General features: G+C 47.9%; 2 protein-coding genes across 2 annotated transcripts; both read right to left on the reverse strand.

The window, feature by feature from the left end:
• Window positions 1–778: 778 nt before the first annotated feature.
• Window positions 779–10,571, reverse strand: atxn7l2a (ataxin 7-like 2a). Its single transcript, XM_068314856.1, has 10 exons — window positions 8,293–10,571; window positions 7,316–7,384; window positions 6,175–6,526; window positions 4,961–5,208; window positions 4,782–4,864; window positions 3,469–3,686; window positions 3,217–3,397; window positions 3,004–3,125; window positions 1,949–2,861; window positions 779–1,329 (listed from the first exon to the last, which is right to left on the reverse strand). The coding sequence occupies exons 1-10, from the start codon at window positions 8,420–8,422 to the stop codon at window positions 1,312–1,314; spliced, it is 2,334 nt and encodes a 777-aa protein (XP_068170957.1). The 5' UTR covers window positions 8,423–10,571; the 3' UTR covers window positions 779–1,311.
• Window positions 10,572–10,721: 150 nt separating this feature from the next.
• sypl2a (synaptophysin-like 2a) lies at window positions 10,722–18,915 on the reverse strand. The gene is made up of 6 exons (XM_068314858.1): window positions 18,758–18,915; window positions 18,479–18,553; window positions 15,246–15,358; window positions 14,222–14,420; window positions 13,835–14,008; window positions 10,722–11,899 (listed from the first exon to the last, which is right to left on the reverse strand). Exons 1-6 carry the CDS (start codon window positions 18,770–18,772, stop codon window positions 11,774–11,776), a joined length of 702 nt encoding a protein of 233 aa, XP_068170959.1. The 5' UTR covers window positions 18,773–18,915; the 3' UTR covers window positions 10,722–11,773.
• Between the last annotated feature and the right edge of the window lie 1,455 nt (window positions 18,916–20,370).

Raw genomic sequence — 20,370 nt, forward strand, 5'->3', positions numbered from 1 at the left:
CTTGGTACAAACGCAACCCTCTTGATTTTCTTTTACTCTTTGTGTCGCTACGGATTGCTAACAGTAGCATTAGAGTGACGGCTGGTTAAAAGACGACATCGGTCAGACTTATTGTTCCACAATGTTAGTTTACGTTTGTTTGTTTACTTCTGTTGTCATTCAGCCGATTGGTTCTTTTCTTCTTCGTGCCTGTCGGTTCGTATTATCTGACTGGTTGTTTTCTTCTTCGTTGCTTCCGGGTCATGACCTACCGGTATCATCGTTGCTGCCCCTAGCGGTTACCCGTATGTAGGTCAATCCTGACTCCGCCCACAGATGACGTGTTTGGTCTCCGGCAGATTTCGGACGGTTCGCAACCAGAGCGACAACTGATGCCGTTTTCAAGACAGAATGGTCAAAAAACGTCTAGATTTTGTTCCGTTTGCTTTTTTTTTGCATATTAATTGATTAAACTATATTTTTCAGTTGGAGGCTCTCAGAGCTTTAAGAAATTGGTTTGTTCTGTTTGTTCCTGGGTACAGATCTGGATCATCTGCATACAGCATGTTCTTCAGGGTCCGGTCTCCATTGTGGGACACAAGCCTGCAATGACGTAATGAAATCTAGAGAACACTAAAACACATGGATCCATGTAATGATCTTAATCTGGGGTAAAAATGTTTATAACAGATAAAAGTCAAAGTCAAAATATAACAACTGAGAACAGATGGTTGCAGAAATCACTTATTCTACATTTATCCTAAAGGTTACTGATCTAGAAGAAAATTCTCTGTAATATTTGTCTAAAATCGAAATTTAAAACCACACTTGATATATTCCTTGAAAGTTTGACTTGGATAACAGGATAATCCCCATTAAGTGGAAACTATTGAAGGGCTTCATGTCTGAGTTAAAATCATTTTAATTCATAAAATGTGTAGTTTCACACCTAAAGGAAATTTAAAAGGAACTTCAAAATAAACTTTAGAAATAAGGTAAAAACAAAACAAGGGTAAAGAACATTTTTAATCCATTTTATAAACATATTTAATTTAGCAGCATAACCGGATGGTCTTGAGGTATTTCTAAATCCATACTCTGAATTTGATCCCACCCTCCCGCTCCCAGGTCTCCCTCAGACATTCGTCCAGATAAGACACACACAAACGCGCACACACACACACACATCCAGACACACTCATCCTGGAGCATTTGCTCGATAGACAAAAGGCTGACACACACACACACACAGACACACACTCGAGTCCTGTGGTCCCAGTCTTGGACTGGGCAGCGCTGGCTCCCTCATAGTGGTTTGTAAGGCAGGCACACTTAATGGTGCAGTTTTGGCTGTGGGACAAAAGAGAAGTCGTTACTTCAATCTGAACTGGTTTCCATTTAAAATCAGGATTCTACCAGTAAAACTGTCAGAAACGACCGCGGCAACTTCTCAAGACTTTCTCTTGATTCGTCAACTCCTGGATCGATCGTCATGACGCTGCAGCTTCACCGGCAGCCAACCAGGATTAACTGGTGTGGTGGGACGGTTGGGAACCCCCCCCCCTCCCAAAAAAAACCCCCCAGTCAAACTGGAAGGCTTTCCCAAACTGGGAATTGTTGGAAAATTTTAATTCAGATTTTTGACGTTCTTAAAATTTGATATCAGGAGACGTGAAGACATCAATGACTTTATAATTTATAAAATAATTTAATTTAATAATATAATTAATAACAATATAATAATATAATAATATATAGGTTATATATATAATTATAATAATAATTTAATGATATAATTTATATATAATTTACTTTTCTGTGAAATAAGCGCAACCTCTTTTGACGTAAACGATCAATAACCTGAACCAATAACCGATCAGAATTGCTAAATTCCAATAAATCAATCAGCTGATCACAGATTCATCAATTTAATCGATTTGGATGAAGAGCAGGAGTAAAAACGACTCACCTTCTGTGTGCCCAGTTTCTTCTCCACGCCCCCGGCCAGCCCCCCCCCTTTGCTCTCCTTCCAGGTGTAGAAGTTGGAGCGGGGGGAGGAGGCGGTGGCGGCGCCGGGGGGGGCGGGCAGGCGGTGCGCTGAGGCTTTGGAGGAGGGCGGCGGCGGCGGGGGGGGCTCCTCCACGCCGATCCCCTTCCGCTTCTTCACCAGACCCTGGTGCTCGAAGCCCCGCCCACCCGAGTCCCCCCCGGCCCCGCCCCGACTGTGGGAGTTGTTGGTGGTTGGGGGAGAGCTCCGGGGGGGCGACGAGTGGCTCGGGGGGGGCGGGTGTGTCCGTTTGTAGGTCCAGACGGCTTTGGCAGCCGGCGAGTGGGACTCCGAGGGGGCGGGCTGAGGGCGGAGCTTGCTGCCGGGGGAGAGCGTGCCGTTGGTCTGTCCGTGTGGGAGGGGCGAGTGGAGGGGGGGTTTTGAGGAGGAGGAGGTGGAGGAGGGGGGGCGGCCCCGGTCCTGGAGGACGATGCAGTTCCTGTCGGGGCCGGAGTGCTCCCCCCCCTGGGCGGGGGCTTTGCGTTTCCTCAGGGTGGCGGCGACAGCTGCCTCCCCCCGCAGCTTCAGCATCTGCTTGCTGGGGCGCCCCACGGGGTTCTTGGAGCGCCCCGAGACCACCTGACGCATCGGCGAGGGCTTACTGGGGGGCGACACCAGGTGAGCGATGCCACCACCCCCAGTGTTTTCCGACTGCGCGACCCCCCCCGAGGGTCTCCCTGGACCGCGGCTGGAGGGGGACGTCGTCTTGAGGGAGGAGCTGATGTGACTTCCTGTGCGGATCTTAGAATGTAGAGACATGGAGGGGGGGGGCGGGGACATGAGGGTCTTGGCTGGGGGGGGCGGAGAGTGGAGGTCTATGACCTGAGGTATTTTCCTGCGTGGGGGAGAAAAGACGGCAGAGATCAGTGTGTGTGTGTCAAGCAGAAATGGTGGTTCTCACTTTGTAAGGGTAGTCACTCAGTCCTCACTAGGCAGTATTTACAGGAATGTGTGTGTCTGTGTGTGTGTCTCCTTACCTCCACAGGGTGGCGCTGACGTGCTGCTCCATCATGCTGCTGAGGGCCCCCCTCAGGTGATGGAGCCTCCGGTCGAAGGTGTAGATGCCGTGACCCAGAGCGCGGCCCCCGAATGAACACACCTGGGGGGGGGGGCACACACACGTTGGGGTTAGCATTTGCGCGAGCTGACGCTAATGCTAACGCCATGGCGTTCTGGAGCGATGGACTTACAGCCAGCGGTCGGGGGTGCGTGGCAGACGACGGGAAGTCGGGGGGGTCTTCGGTCGCTTCCATTTCGCTTTCGTCGCTGGAGATCCGCCCGTAGACGAGGGGCGACGGCGCTCGGTGGCCCCCCTCGTCCTGACGCTGCTTCTCCTCCTCCGGGATGCTTTCTGACACCGCCGTGGATCGACTGGGGGGGCAGGAAACACATTTAAAACCTGCTGACCGACAGGAGGACGACCCCACTGGGGTAACGCTCACCTGAAAGCTGGGAGGCTGGCTAGGGGCCTCCGGCAGTGGGGGGCCCCGGCCTGCTCCCTGGGGGCCTCTGGGCTGGGGGAGCGTCCGGTAGAGGAGGAGGAGCCCCCCTCCAGGGATTGGGCCCCCTTCTCGCGGACCTTGGTCTTGAGTTCTGCCACCAGCTGGTCGAAGTTCTTGCTGCGGCCTAAAACCTTCCTGCGCTGGTGGATGGAGTGTATCTGGGGAGGGGGAGGTCAGGGGTCAGAGGTCATTATGGTTTATGTAAGAACTGAACCTCAATCATCAGTGAACGTCTGAATAAGAACACGACCAGCTTCAACCGCCGCCAACGAATAGTTAAAGTCACTTCCTGGTCTGACAGGAGGTAGAAACCTGCTGAGAATCCATTCACCTGCCTACAGGTAGGAGACTTCCTCCTCCGTACTCGTTTCACTTCCTGTTAGTCGGGTCATCCTGTCCCTGCTGGGCTGCATGTGGTCTCTCACACACACACACACACACACACACACACACACACACACACACACACACTTCCTCCTTCACACTCACACCTCCATATAAGGACGCTTCCTGTTGCCGGGAGCCATTTCCAGCGTTCAGCGTCAGTCAGAGCCGATCGCTGGAGACACTGCAGCGATGCTGAGCAATGGAACGCGTTTCAGATCCAGGATTTAGACCAGACCGGACCGGAACCAGGAGTCACACCAAACCTTAAATTCCCACTAATTTAACTCACACATTAAACTCTACAGAGACGCCAAAGCGAGCAACGATCAACAGCAATTCCACCTTAAATTCAACTCATTTTCACGACGGGAAACGTTTAGCATCTTTTAAACAGCTTTCATTTCAGCTTAAATTTGACTCAAGATTTAAAAGATATTAGAGATCGACCAACAAAAAGATATTAAAGGAGGATTTTACCAAAAAATAAACACATTTCTACTAAAAATCCACTCCAGGAAAACGATAAACTCCGACTATTTATTCTCTCTGCGCTTCACCGTTTATCAAACTACAGCTGGGTCGTGTACAGAACGCGTCCTGTACACGTTTAAAAGATTTTAAGGTCGGCACTTTCTGAAGTCGGTTTCTCTTTGCTGCCGACCCACGAAGACAAAGTTAAAAATAAAGTCTGACTCATCGTCCGTTGTCTGAGTCGTCAAACAAACCACGACCGTCTTTCAGCTCCGACGAGTTCGATTCCGTTCGAAGGGAAACAGAGATATTCAAACGAAGTCCGGATGACAATGAATGGAAAGCAGAGGCGTGGATTGAAATGATGTGTGGGGGGGCTGGGGGGCGGGGCTTACATTGCATGTCAGGAGACGAGTGCAGACTTTCTTCCTGTCGGGGTCGAGGACGCCGCAGTGTTTGTCCAGGTCGCACTCCCTCTCTGAGGATAAACAGCGTCGTCATCAGCAAACAGCATGAAAAACAACCCCAGTCCAGTGGGCGGGGCTACGACACCCCCCCCCCCGCGTGAACTCACTGGAGGCCACTTTGTTGTAGGGTCGGGGGATCCGGTGTCCCGGCATTGACGAGGGCAGAGAGGAGTCTTTCCTCTGGGTCTGGGCGGGGGGCCTGTCGCCGGGTCGACCGGGCGGGGCGCCCCCGTGTGGCCACGGTGGGTCCCTGACTGACGGCGGCGGCGAGCTCATGGGGGGCTCCAGAGGCGGCGGCTGCTTGAAGAGCGATGACTCCGTGTGGCCGTGGGAGGATTTCTCCAGGGGGGGATGTCTGAGAGACGGGACAGGAACTTTAAGTTTAAGATTAAGCTTAAGGAAGTTAAGGTTAAATTAAACCTAACAGGGAAATTTAAATGAAGTTTTATTATCCCATTTTATTTAACGGTGTGGGATAAAAAACTTCTGTCGTTCTACTGGACAAACATGATGGTTTCAGTCGCGATTGATGCCACTAAAAAAACAAACTTTCCGAACCATAAAGCGCACTGGATTATAAAGAAACTGGATTATAAAGTACACTGGATTATAAAGAAACTGGATTATAAGGTGCACTGGACTATAAAACGCATTGGACTATAAAGTGCACTGGATTATAAAGCACAGTCGGTTTTTGAGAAAATTAAAGGCTTTCAGGTGTGCATTATAGTGCAGAAAATACTGTAAGTTAAAAAAAAGGTAAAAAATAACCACATTACTGTAGTTAGCATTAGCATTCTTAATGGATTAGATGGGACGTTCTCCACGTCTATACAGTAATCCCTCGCTTATTCACGCTTCAAGACGCACGGCTTCACTACAGTAGGTAGTCACGTGATACCGTACGCGCATTCTATTGGCTGAGACTCACGGAACGCAGCGCACTTCAGTGCATTAAAAAACACTTTTCTTTAATACAAGAGTGCTTTCAACCGTGTGGGAAGAGGTAGAGCAGATAGAAGGTGGTTTAATATCAGTATGGGGAGGGTTCATACTTAAATTACTGTAAACAATAGTTTGTCGCTAAATGGCAGAATTTCGTTTCACGGGTGTTTCTTGGAATGCAGTAACCGCGAGTAACGAGGGATTACGTAACTTTGTTTTTTAAATAACTACATGTTTTCTGATTCTTTGATCCTGCCGTGACTTCCTGTTTCCTGTCTGGTCGTCCTTCAACCACAACCTTCATGCTAACGCAGGCTAGCCGTTTCCCCTCGACTCCATTCTGTGTGCTAAGCCACATGAGCTAGCTGCTTCTTACCGTACTCCATCTTTGGGGTTCTTGGGGTGTTTGTACTGGGGCGGGGTGGAAGGCGAGGGCGGGGCCGCCCGGAGCTGCCCCACCCCTGGGCCGCGCCCCTCCCAGGCCGAAACGGAAGCGGTGCTGGTCCCGTGTGAAGGCGAGTGGCCATGGTGGGGCCGGGGCTGGGGGGGCGGCGGTGGCTGGGGCGTGGGGGTGGGGGAGCGCAGCCGGGCGTAGAGCTTGGCCAGGGGGCCGTGTCGCCGCTCGCAGTGCTTCTCGAACGCCTGGGGCTTCACCACCTGGCCACAATGGCTGCACATCACCAGGTAGAAGTCGTCGTGGCCGGGGTAGAGGCCGAAGATGGACATGTCTGTGTTGGGGGGGGGGGCAGGAAGCACAACGAAGGTGTGTCAGACGGCACAGGAAGTAACAACAGGGTCAAAAACTGACGGATACCGGCGACTCAAATTAGAAGCAAATAAAACGTGTCAGAAATACATCTGATCTTGTTCTTAGTGTAATCTAATCTAATTCTAATCTTCAGGTAGTGGGGGGGGGGGTCCTCCTCCAGACACGCCCCTCATCCAGAGGCTCCAGTTTGGTTTCATGGCTCCACCAGAACCTACTGGGTCTGATCCAGACGCTTCTGAGCGACCGGAAGCGTGATGAACGTCTGAATCGTTCAGACGTCACGTAAAAGAAGACCTTGACTCTGACGATACTCAGTTTTACGACGGTCGCTTACGTCTTTGAACGCATCGTAGCGTTTGATCTTCTGTGGACGTTCACCCACTTTTTTTTTCTTCTGTTCTCGACTCGATCACAAGATGCTTTTCTCAGGAAGACGATCGATCGATCGCGGGTGGTGAGCGCCGACGTACGCAAACTTCATCTTATTCTGATTCGTTTTCCTCTGGATCCGTCGTCATGACGCCAAAATTCCATGATTTAGAAACCTGATTTTCACCTGACGAGCTCCAAAGTTGTTGATGAACCAACAGGTTCTTCTGAGGTATTCCACTCAGACGCTTGAATAGCAGGAGAAATCAAACGTCCTATTTTGTGTTTAACGTGAAACTGGCGGTGGATGAAGCGGTCATGTGACGTCTGACACACGTTAACGTGTGGACCCCCCCCCCATCTCCGTGGACAAACTTACCCTCTTTGCTGAGCGACATGGCCTCGGCCGCCTTCTTGCCATTCTTACTGCAGTCGTCCACGTCGGGCCCTGAAACACCACAGGTTCAGTCAGGGAGGGAGGGAGGACACACACACACACACACACACACACACACACACACACACACACACACACACACACACACACACACACTGAGCAGGTGTGTTACATAAAGGTCAACATGCTCATTTTGGGGTCACTTGGTGGCTCTGGTGGGACTTTATGTGACAGTTGTGGGCTGAGTGGGACTTAAGAGGGATGGGAGTCAATCACACACACACACACACACACACACACACACACACACACACACACACACACACACACACACACACACACACACACACACACAGGAGCTGGGGAAGGGCAGGAACCCTTTCTGGGTCACACATCTGATTTCCTGTCCACGCGTGGATCAGTCCAGACGCTCCGGCGGGGGGGGGGACGGGACGGGGACGGCCGCTCGGCTCCCCGGCGGCGGGAGCCTCCGCCTCCTCCTTCCCCGTCACCGGCGTCTCCTCTCAGCCCCACCGCGGCTAGCGCTAGCATGCTAGCGGCTAACTTGCCTCGTCGTCAACGCTAGCCCGGCTAGCCTAGCCTAGCTTAGCCTAGCGGGGAGAAGTTGCTCCACTCCAGCCTCCTTCCGCTCCGCTCCGAGCGCCGGCTCCACTCAAACCGAACCCCCCCTGGGGGAGGCTGACAGCAGGTTGGACTCCCACCACCGTGGAAACACACGCCACGAAGGCAGAACCCCCCCTCGGTGCTCCATCCCGGACCGCGTTCGGGGGGCACCGGGGAGGCAGCGACATGTTACCCACCCAGCGCTAGGACCCGGCAGGGTCTTTGTTTGGGTAACACGGTTAGCTCCGTCCTCCGTTTCCCCGAAAATAAACCCCGCGGATTCGGTTAAAATGTCCTCGCGGCGGCCCGTGTTTTGCGTCGCGGTGCTTGCTTACCATCCGCCGCCGTCACGCCGGCCCACTCGGCCCAGGCCGTCCAGCTTTGACCCACGAATTCATCGAGGCTAGGCACCCGCCGATCCAGAGCAGCCATTACTTTTACTGCGCGTTCACGCACCGCCATCATCACTGCGCGGCAAGCAGCTTACGTCATCGCTCGTGCTCGCGACCGGATAGGAACTTCCTGCGTGCGCGTTCGTGTCACGCCCACACACACACACACACACACACACACACACACACACACACACACACGGGCAGAAAGTTTCTCAATGATGTCATTTTAAAATTTTTTTTGTTCTTTTCCGACCAACTTTAAACCACAACGAGTCAACGGCGTGGATTCAACAATTTAAACACGACAAATATTTTTATAATTTGGAATTATTCTTTAAATATCGTATTTATAATCTGTAACCAATTTAAAGAAAAATTTAAATGGCTCAGAAAAAGTCTTTCCTCAAATATACCAGAAGATGGTTTTCTTGATTTCTCTGACCATCGATCCCACCTTTCTACAGTATTTTTCCGCACTAAAGGCGCACCTATAAGCCTTTCATTTTCTCAATTTCTTATAAACCAATGCGCCTTATATATGAAAAGTTTTGAAATAGACCATCCATTGATGAGTTCTCAGATGCGTTTTATAGTCCAGTGTACTTGAATGGCTTATTTAAAAAAGAATCATACATTGTGGGTGCGCCTTAGTTTGGAAAATACTGTATTTGTCTCTAGAACTCTGCAGAGACCCTTTCAACCCACACACCAGTGTCTTAACCCAGGATGACCCGAGGACTTCTTCTGAAACCAAGACTTGGAGGCGTCTCCAGATGTTTGCTTCTAGGATTTCATGATACCTGATGGAATCTTACCTTCGAGTCGCTGCAGATTCCCAAAGTCTGAGGAAGCAAAGCGGCTCCTCTTGACTTAGCGTTACAGCTCAGATTCAGAACGTCGGTTGTGTACCGCTAAGAGAAGTCCACGGTGCTGGTCACTCTGCTTTCGCTATGCAGGGGGTTGAAATGTTTTCAGACTGCAGTAAAAATACAATTTTAAATTGAATGTGACTGAAAAGAGTGGCTAAAACACAACCGACGTTTGTATTTATTTGACGAGACTAAAGTGTCGGCTGTGACAGAAAAGTCTCTGGGAGAACGAAGGGAAAGTTTAGAAGACAGTGGTGAGGACAGCCATGATGGACTCCTTTTCATGACCGGTTGGGAATGTTTGGTAAAGCACGAATGTATGATGGCTGGAATGACCTTTGGTCACAGGTTTCTATGGAAACAACGATAAACCACATTACACAGCATTCTAAACATCAAAATGATCTTGGCTGAGACACGTGTGACGTCTGAACGCTGGACACCATCAGAACAGTTTCAGGCCCCTGGGAGTCCTTTGCATTTCCCTGTTGGGTCTTCGGCTCAGATGGATTTTCTTTCCGGCTGCAGACGAGGTTCCAGCGGATGGAACACCGATGCTGGGTTGGGGGGGGGCATCGTGTTCTTAATGGGGATCATAAGTCACAGGTCCACACATGTGAACACACCTTCCCCGACCCTAATCCCCAGTAAACACTTAAGCCTCCCAAGGCCAGCCAGAGCCCTGCTGCTCACCAACACGCCTCGCTGTGAAGGCGTGATGTAACCGCGTCACACGTGTCCAGCCCTCTGACGGTAATCATACCATCCACATCTGCGACAGCAGATCAATGATTGTATATAACGTTAAGATGGAGATGAGTGATAGATTTTGTAATACAAATGGACACAAACCAGCCTGACGGGACTCGAGCGGGACGCTGTGGCTCTGTTTTCGACCCTGGATTCTAGAAACGTCCAGTGAAGAAGATAACGGAATGAATTGGCCTGTTTTTGAAATGTAATAGACTGATAACGTAATAAAAGTCCTGAAGCCAATAACATAAGAATTAGGGTCTAGGGTTCAGGTTTACGGTCTTTTGGCTAATAATGGAATAATTAGGGGTTCAGGTTAGTAATAAATCATTACCTTATCAGTTCAGGTCTTTTATTACATTGTTGGACTATTGCATTTCAAAAATGGGCAAATTTATCACATTATCAGCTTTAACAACCAGTCACAAGAGAACAGACTCCATAAGTTAGAGATCAACAAATAGGTCGCCTCTCCACTCGTAGCGAGGGGTTCGTCTCCATCAGCGCTACGACACCAGCAGGCCTGAGGAGGAGGAAGAGGAGGAAGAGGACCCTTGCTGAGTGGAGCTGCTATCTGACCTGCAGTCCAAACAGGAAATTAAAGCCAGCGCCCACGGAGCCCTTTAATGTGTGAATTTGACATCATCAGTAGGATGAAGAGCCTTTAGCACAAAGATCCAACACTCCAAAACAAATAACGTCTGTTGCACCAGTAAAAAACAAAAACAGAGGCGGTGATGTCATCGACCCGGTAGGAAGAGAAGCCTTTTTATTTGACCTCTTTGGCAACTGAAGGATGCTCAAAATGTACGTAAACGTGAGGGTGAAAAAAAGTACAGACAAGATCATTTATCAACTAATTAAGACAGGAGACGGACGCTCGTGTTTACACGGCAACATAATCCATCATTACCTTTAAAACAGAGAAAGCAGAAAACACTGAAGTCAGACGATTGGTTCCAGACAGATCCACGGTTCCTTCAAACCTGTGATCATTATTACCCCCCCAGTGTCTCCCTAGAGGCTGTCGAACGTCTGGGAGCTTCATATTAGTGCAAAGCAAATAACACGTGGACAAAATTACCGGCAGTGACTCAGAACGACTAATGGTTTAAAAGTCGACGTGGAAATCAGGCAGGAGATGGAGGGAAATACAGCAGGAAGACGTCGGCGCGGCTGAACACGCCTGTCCGTTTCCGTGTTTCCTACGCGGGACTATTTAACCAACACGAGACGAAAGCTGCTCAGTGAGACGACAAACAGCAAACCTGACAGCATCACAACAGCAGAAACCAACGAGACGGCAAACGGAACATTTCACTGTTGGGAAACAACGGAACCGTTAAATGGGGAAAACCGATGAAATGTAGATACCGTAACTTCCAGACTCACCGAGAGGCGGGTGGTTTGAAGGCACTGAAACGCTTCGGGGGTTATTTCTGCTTTACGGAACCGTTTTGTGGGGGTCGGTTTCAGCCGACGGCTCAGTCTTCCCACACGGAGTGAGGATTGTGTGCGACCGTGGAGGACGACGCTCCGTCAGCGTTAGCTCTGAATACATTCATGGTTACGATACGAGCAGTTTAGTTTTGCACTTTTGTGATTTTAAGGCACGCGGGAACAGATGCTGTAAAAGAATAAAGGCGTGTGTGCTCATTCGGGGGGGGGGGCTTGAACAACTCAAAGGGGATTCATGCTAATCGTGTTTCTGCAGGTTAACATCACAGATCAGTGTTGGGCACAGATTTTTTTTTGCTGTGGGGACGGTGCCCATGCCGGAGGAACCCTGGGCGATTCAGCTAGGGTCCGGGGGCGCCTCCTTCATCCATGGGGGGCGGCGGGACGGGATCTTTGTGGAAAGGCGTCTCCTTGTAGATGAACCAGCAGTTTCCCGCCCACAAGATCAGATTCAAGAAGCCAAAGATCTGCAGGGAGACAAGAAAACACGGCGTGGGGGGGGGGGGGGGGTTCAGTTTGTGATTGACATGTGAAGTCAGAGAGAGTCGGTTCAATGAGTTTAATGATTGTTGGTGAAACAAGAAGAGTTTCCTCCGTCGTTCAAGCGCAGGTTGATCTCAGGGAGCAGAGCCAGCGTGATTTTATATATCTGATCTCCTGCACTGAGCATTAGCCTGTCTGGAACAAGTTGCCATGGTGATGTACGCAACCCTGACATCGCTTCACTTGACACACAGCCTGCTTTCTATGCTGAACACCAGGGGGCACTGTCTGCTTTATAGTAAAGTAAGAACAGGCCTCCAGCTGGATGACGAGGGAATGAAATATAAAGTTTAGATTTAATCAAATCCTCTGATGGAAGAAGCTTTTTGTGAGCAGCAGTATGGTTTCATGCCACAAAAAAGAGTACTACAGATTCAGTATTTGCTTTGAGGATGTTGATTGAGAAGTACAGAGAAAGCCAGAGGGAGCTGCATTGTGTTTTTTTAGATCTGGAGAAAGCTGATGACAGGGTGTCCCGAGAGGAACTGTGGTATTGTATGAGGAAGTCTGGAGTGGCAGAGAAGTATGTTAGAGCAGTGCAGGACATGTATGAGGACTGTAAGACAGTGGTGAGGTGTGTGTAGGTGTGACAGAGGAGTTCAAGGTGGAGGTGGGACTGCATCAGGGATCAGCTCTGAGCCCCTTCTTGTTGCTATGGTGATGGACAGGCTGAAAGACGAGGTTAGACAGGAATCTCCATGGACTATGATGTTTGCAGATGACATTGTGATCTGTAGTGAGAGCAGGGAACAGGTGGAGGAGAAGCTAGAGAGGTGGAGGTTTGTCCTGGAAAGGAGAGGAATGAAGGTTAGCCGCAGTAAGACAGAGTACATGTGTGTGAATGAGAGGGACCCAAGTGGAAGAGTGAGGTTACAGGGAGAAGAGATCAAGAAGGTGGAGGATTTGAAGTACTTAGGGTCAACAGTCCAGAGCAATGGAGAGTGTGGAAAAGAGGTGAAGAAGCGTGTCCAGGCAGGATGGAACGGGTGGAGGAAAGTGTGAGGTGTGATGAGTGATAGAAGAGTTTCAGCTAAAATGAAAGGAAAGGTGTACAAAACTGTGGTGAGACCAGCGATGTTGTTTGGCCTAGAGACAGTGTCCCTGAGGAAAAGACAGGAGACAGAGCTGGAGGTAGCAGAGATGAAGATGCTGAGGTTCTCTCTGGGAGTGACCAGGAAGGATAGGATCAGGAATGAGTACATCAGAGGGACAGCACATGTTAGAGGTTCTGGAGATAAAGTCAGAGAGGCCAGACTGAGATGGTTTGGACATGTCCAGAGGAGAGATAGTGAATATATTGGTAGAAGGCTGCTGAGTTTTGAACTGCCAGGCAGGAGGCCTAGAGGAAGACCAAAGAGGAGGTTTATGGATGTAGTGAAAGAGGACATGAAGGTAGTTGGTGTGAGAGAAGAGGATGCAGAAGACAGGGTTAGATGGAGGATACTGATTCGCTGTGGTCCAAGAAAGGAAAGGTCTGGACTAAAAATACACTCTGCTTTACTTAATGAGGCCCCGCCCCCTCAGGCCCTCAGGGACAGGTTAAATTCTTGTTCCCAGAATCAGAACCAAACAAGTTGGAGCAACTTTTTCTTTCTGCAGCGCTCAGTAGAGGAATAAACCCCTGGTAGCAGCGACCTGCAGGTTTTATCCATCTATCTATTACATTTATTTATCTGATTTAATCATTTTTATACTTTAATCTTTTTCTACGTCTCACTTTCATTTTTTACACAAGTTTTTAATGTTTCTAACTTATAGAAGTCCATTAAAACCCGTCTGGTTCTACCGGACCTGTGTGGCTCCTCTAGAAGCTTTACTTCTGCTAACAGAACAGCGACGCGACATGAAGCTCCACTCACCACCGAGGCGTTCAGGCGGCCCATGTGGGGGGGGTCCCCTGCATTGCAGGCTGCGGGGCAGGTCTTGATGAGGAAGTCGGGGTCGGTAGTAGTCTTCACGTCGGTCAGGCCTTTGGCCCAGGCCGACGACGACACGAGCCACAGGAAGGCGAAGATGGCGGTGAGCACCAGGTCCTGACGGGGGACACCACACAGTTAACGCCGGGTGTGTTTCAGACGGGGAGGGGGGGGGACCCCTCCAATCACAATTCGAGAGAAACGACAAAGGATCTGAGGAGGTGTCTGGTTTCTCACAGAACTTCTGATGTCTGACAGAAACAAAAACGCCTTGAATCTGAAGGGGTGGAGCCTCTTCAGATTCGTGGTGGGGCGGGGGGTTGTACTCACGATGATGGGGCCACGGCTGGTCTGGCGGTAGACGTTCTGGTAGCCCAGGTAGAGGACCAGCGTGGCGGTGCAGTAGAGGAACCCAAACACACCAATGCACACGAAGAACTCAGCCGAGGAGGAGAAGTCGCCCCGCAGGTAGGCGTTGGTGGTGGCGGTGCTGTTGCATGTTGGGATGGTGTACGGCTTCGCTGGCAACCTGAAGGAGGGGGGAGGGGGGGGCAGAGAAGACATCTTAAAGGACACTCGGCGATGGGCTTTGCTCTGTGGTTGTGAGGTTCCAGAGGAAACGAGGCCTCACCTGAGCGACTCGTCTGTCCGTGGAGGCAGGAGGAAGAAACACGACAGGATTCAGTGACATTCGATCAGTAACGACCGATCAACACATTATCAGGGCTGGAGGACGATCCGTTTGTCACAGACATAAGGAGGAGATAATGCACCGAAGAAGACGCCACCGTAGTTTGATTGTGTTCTGGACAGACGCGTTACCCATCATGCACAGCGTTTATGACGGAAAACACGAAGAACGCAACAGCATGCAGCTTCAAGGAGTTCAGATTTATCAGAAAATTAATTTGGATAAATATCTAATTTTACAATCAGGTGAAAACCTGAATGAAACTTGATTTTTTTGATCGCTCGTCTTCCATAAACGTGATTCTGTGGCTGCTTTGTTCACATTTCAGTTGTTTATTCCGTTTGTGTAAACCTCCTTAAACCGATCTAATCTCACTATTCGAAGCGGAAAAATCTGACAATCTTCAGTAAATAAACGTACTTGTCTGATCTAAGAATGAAAGAACTGCAGCCTGACAGTCCCTTCAGCCATCCTCACCTCTACTGAGTTCATTCCAGCAAAGTCAGTGAATAAACAAATTCTCTACGGGTCAGGGAAAAATCCAGCGTGTCTGAACTGCGAGAGACAAATCAGGTCTGACCGTTCAGCCATACTGTCCACCAGATGATGGCGACATTGAGGACGTGTGACCAATCAGAGGATGAGCTCAGGATCTCACCGTACCTGAAAGGGTAGCCAAACTCCGCCTTCACAGGTATGTCAGGTGAGCAGGTAACAGAGAAGGAGGTTGACCCGGAGTAACCTCCGGTGGTGGCAAAGGCGAAGATGGAGAAGACCTGTAGAGGCAGACAAACGCAGGCTTTAGTTTGCCTTACGATTTGATTTAATTAAAAAAAAAACTGAATTAAAATCCGTACATTAAATTATTAACACACACACACACACACACCAAATTCTGCTTTTAAATAAAACAACAACTGGGACCCGTGTATAACCTGACGCATCATCTTCACTCTGCCAAGACAAAACAAGATCAAGAACTTTGATTTTTTTTTTTTCAGTCGTCCATTAACTGAACACTCATTCTGTTCTTGTTTTCATATTTCAAGAGAATGAATGTCAGTAAAGTTGCTGTCGGAGGAAGAAAAACAAGCTGACGTGGACAAAAGCTGACACAGAGCAGCAGGAAGAGCGGACAGCGGAGGGTAATCCAGACCGTTTCCTGCAACCTTTAACACCGACTGACTGTGCAGAAAAACCGCTGCTGCTACCGAGTTGTACGCCAGTCGACTGCGGCGCGAACGCCCCGCGCCGACACGTACGTCACGTACATACTCCTGGACTGGGATAGAATGTATGAACCGTGAGATCCAACATGCGTGTTCCGTGTATCCTTACACGGAGACATCATGTTATTTTCAGTGTAGCTCAAGTCTGAGGAGGTAAAAATCACACTTCTATTAAATCTTTGCTAACTTCAGTTTCAGCAGAGCGTGAGCATCTTTTTTGAGCTTTTCTGGTCCGACTGACGACTGGACCGTCTCTGGTTTTGTGTCCCTACGTTTTTGTTTTTTTTCATGCTACACACAGGAAGTGTGGGAGAGGCTGAGTGACAGTAAACAGCCGTTTGTTACGAGCATTAGATCCTCAGCCTGAACCCGGTACCGGTTCGCTCACATCGCTCAATGGTTTCAGAGACTGTCAAATAAAACCTGCATGACTCCAGAACCCAGGACTACTGAGTGACACCCCGACTGTCCCCCCTCCCAGGACATCCTCTCTCCAATCAGAATCATCTGCTGAAGGCATGTGATTCTCGTTTCCGTACTTTCTCTCAAGAATAATCCCTTTGTTCGCTTACGCCCACAGTTCCCTTTGCACATTCTCAAATCATCGGGGTCCTTTTCAAGCACATGAAGGGTCAAAGACTGGGGTCGACCAGGGCGCTGCAGCAGATTGTAGTCACAACCAGACAAACAACAGTATTTAGAAGCTTCAGGCCAGTTTCAGGAGCTTCAGGAATGGGTTTAGTCTTTCAGGTGTCTCTGGATTGCCGCTCAATCTCTCAGCTTTCATCTCAGCCTTGTTTGACCCACCCGGTTCAATCTGACAGCACCCCAAATAAACCCTCCACGCCGCCCCACCCAGCCTCCCACAGGCCGCCCGATGCATTCCTGACCGCGGAGTCGTAGTGAGAGAGATAAGAGACGTTAGCAGCAGCCAGTCCACAGATTTAGCTTTTTATAGACCTTCATGTGCAAACGTATGGAATAAAGAGGCAGCAACTGATGCCACAAGTTGTGATGACAAGAATAGCAAAACCATCCTTCACCTAACTCTGAAAATGTCATCAGTGACTGGCTGATGTCCGTGTGTACGCTGAGCAGTTTGGCTTCCAGTCGCATTTAAACATCCAGCAAGAGAATTTCACGAGAAGTGGGGGGGGGGTATTTCTCCTAGCGCTGAAATACTAACAACGTCTCACCATGGAAGAATTTTGTGTATTTCAGGCTTGAAGCCGAAGACGGCCAACAACAAATTTAACTTTTGGAACCAGATTTAGGAATTTGAAACAGCAAAGGTTTAAATACAGAACACCAACGTCTGAAGCTGTAAAAACCAAATCTGAAGACTAAAACTTTAGTAACTGTCAGCAATGTTTCCACAAAAAGCATCACAAGAGTCAAACAGCCCAGAACAAATTCCTATTTAAGAGTAAATTATGTTAAACTAATAAGGTAATAATGCTAGAGTTTCTGGTTTAGCCTGGTGTCACTTCAGAGTGTATTATTGCAGATGAATAATGTGCTGTCACTCTCACTTCAGCATTTAAATGCTATATAATTCAGCTTAACCTTAACTTTGAAGATAATGTTTGTGTCCATTCTGACTCTATTTGACCTACTAGGATTAAAAAAAAAAAGATCTCAATATGGCTGAGATTGTTTGCATCGAGGGTTTTGACGTGAACATTTAAAGTGAGGAATAATCTACTCCAACAGCAGAACGGGAAACCTTATTGGAGTTAAAGTCCAGGGCGCAGCTGCGATAATACCTGCTGCGTTTTGTATGTAAATTCCCAACAGGACATAGCTGCTGCACGAGCCCACGCCTTGAACACACACAGTCCTGCCTGGTGGAAGGCAGGAGACGACATAGCAACCACTCTGCACTCAGCTTACTGTGGATATTAGCAGTCATACTAGACGGGCATTCCTCAACTAGTTTCTTTTTATAGGATACACTCCATTCAGATTACTCATTAAGAAGTCAGGAGCACAGACGTAGTGATATTTAGAGCATGTTCATAGTTGATCCACACTGCTTACTGGGGGACAGCTGGCCCTCCCCACAGTGACATGTAGGGGGACCACGAGAACACCAACACTTACATTGTATATAAGAATTGCTGTACAGATACAGTATACATTTTACATACTCAATTTTTAAAAAAATCTTATATTTATCAGACTTTGGGCTGACTTGGACCTTCAGAGGGGTATTTCATCATGTCTCATGTGAAAATGTGTGTCAGCATGAAAAATTCTGATCTTTTGATCAATTCTGATCAATACAGCCTCAGCTATGACACTCTAACACATTAAAAAAACAACCTATAATATTATGGTTTAACTGTTTGAGCCTCCAATTTTCTCCAACAAACTTTAAAAAAAATTAAGGGGAATAGCAAGGGGTCGACATTTTCAGTCAGGTTGGTATTTATTAGTTTTGGAATCATGGGTTTACACAAAATGTGCAATTTAATTGCGTGAAATACGGTTAAAAAAATGACTTTTTAGCTTTGAAACTGCAGTTTAATGAGCAGAATATTATTGGAATGTAAATAAATAGGAAATATCACACACACGGTGGTGGAATCGATTGGAATAAGCTAAAACTACGTCAACCATATTTTTCTCTCTGGTTTTAGAAACACTTTTGAAAACTTTACTCACCCATTCCAGAACTCGAATGAAGCCGATGGGTTCCTTCAGCGGGCCGAGGTCCAGAGAAAACCCGGACGTCATTCTCTACGTGTGGAAACAAAGACAAGCATTTAGCTAGCTAGCTAAACAACCTTATTAACATTCACGCTAGCCCCGCGGCGGCTACCTGCTCGTCACCTTGGTGCTAACTGGCCCTGCCCTTGCTAACGACGTGCTAACGTTAACCTGTTAACTAACGTTAGCCTGTTAACTAGCGTTAGCCTGTTGGCGTTAAACTGGCTCACCCACCTTAGCCGCGTCCATTGAGACGTGAAACGCCGAGGCGGTGCAGCAGTTAGCAGAGTGTTCGTGAAGCTAACGCAAAGTTTACTCCGTTTTTCATGAGAACGAGACGAACTGACAGCGCGCGGGACAGGAACAGCCACACCAGCGATAGGAGCTCGAGCTGTCAATCAAGGGCTGCGGCCCCGCCCTCTAACTCACCAAAATAAGACAAACACCGCCCCTGTTTATAATGAATTTCAAAATAAAAGACGGGAAAAGCGACTGATTTTTCTGAATCCATGCAATCACGCCCACTACATTTTTAGCTGTTTAAAAACTTCTCTGTATGTTTCATTTTTTAAATAAAGATATTAAGAATATCTGGAGGCTTTTCAGTATAAGACTGGTTATTTAGTCAGAGGACTAATTCAAAAACAACACAATGGAGTTTCATTCAACTTCCTGTTGGGAGGCACTGGGCCCAGAACTGACCTGATTATATTTTGTTGTAGAACCATATAGTGGTGGGTGTAGGGATGGATCATGTCTATGTATATGTAGTTGTATATTTGTAGATCGAGCTTATCCCAAACTAAACTTTTATAATTTGTATATGCTTTCTCAAAACGAGATAAAGATACAGGAATTACCGAATTGTACATTGCAGATTGTGTTAGAAACCGAGAAAGGTTTCTCGTATACATCCAGAAAAGCAGATGTAAATGAGACAATACCAGCATATCTGGCACTTGTAGTCCAATTGAACTTGATGTATGCCTCTGAGCTTAAATGGCTTAAGACGCACTGAATTTATATTGTAGAAAATGCTTTCCATTTATTACTGATCTAAATTAACTGCCAAGTATATGATACTTTTAAAGTTGTAATATGAGATTTTATTTTGTGCACACATGAATATGTGCTATGTGGTTTGAAACCACAAAAAGGTTATTCAAATGAGCCACGTGTCTAATATTGTGTATGTGTGTGTCAAGGTAATATCCACATGATGGCAGGGCCCACAGTGTCCCAACAGAACTCCACATGTCAGGGGTCAGAATGTCATGATGGCTGATTGTCACTCCACCATCATGTTGATCAGTGCCATAAAGCAACTTTAACTGTGCCTTTGATCATTTTGGCTTTTACTTTTGTTGTTTTATAATTATGATTCATTCCACCCAATGAACAAGAACAAAAACCAGTGTTTAGGACTACATTCTTTAACTCGACACCATACTTGAATGCAGTTTTTCAACTAATGTCGCCTACAGCGCATGAAATAAGAAGGTTGTCATCCAGAAATAAGCACACGTGATTTTGGTGCGTGGTTTTATATTTTATTTTTTAATTATTATTATTGTCTTGATCATTATTGATAATGAAAGAACGATAATGTTCTAGTTTAACTGTATTGATTACCGGTATATTATACAGAACTGAATGTTGGACGAAGAAGTGGTGCACTTCCTTGTTTTTGAGTCATACACTTGAGAAGGCCGATGATTGGTTAATATGTAATTACAGTTGACCAATCAGAGGCAGAGTAGGGCGGGCTATGGCGTTGTCATAGTATGACTATAACGACCTCCACTGCCTTCATTCTTTAGAGTTACTACGGTAAAGGCGGATTAGCT

This window comes from Antennarius striatus, chromosome 5 (genome assembly GCF_040054535.1).
Source record: "Antennarius striatus isolate MH-2024 chromosome 5, ASM4005453v1, whole genome shotgun sequence".
NCBI classification, from domain to species: Eukaryota; Metazoa; Chordata; class Actinopteri; order Lophiiformes; family Antennariidae; genus Antennarius; species Antennarius striatus.

Coding starts and splice junctions, on each gene's coding strand:
- sypl2a (XM_068314858.1), bottom strand. Junction 14,421..15,245: donor GAGTTTGGCTACCCTTTCAG/GTACGGTGAGAT, acceptor CCCCTCCTTCAG/GTTGCCAGCGAAGCCGTACA. Junction 11,900..13,834: donor GCCGCCTGAACGCCTCGGTG/GTGAGTGGAGCT, acceptor GTCTCCCTGCAG/ATCTTTGGCTTCTTGAATCT.
- atxn7l2a (XM_068314856.1), bottom strand. CDS start 8,422: ATGATGGCGGTGCGTGAACGCGCAGTAAAAGTAATGGCTGCTCTGGAT. Junction 3,687..4,781: donor CTCGTCTCCTGACATGCAAT/GTAAGCCCCGCC, acceptor CCCCCTCCCCAG/ATACACTCCATCCACCAGCG. Junction 3,126..3,216: donor CGCACCCCCGACCGCTGGCT/GTAAGTCCATCG, acceptor CCCCCCCCCCAG/GTGTGTTCATTCGGGGGCCG.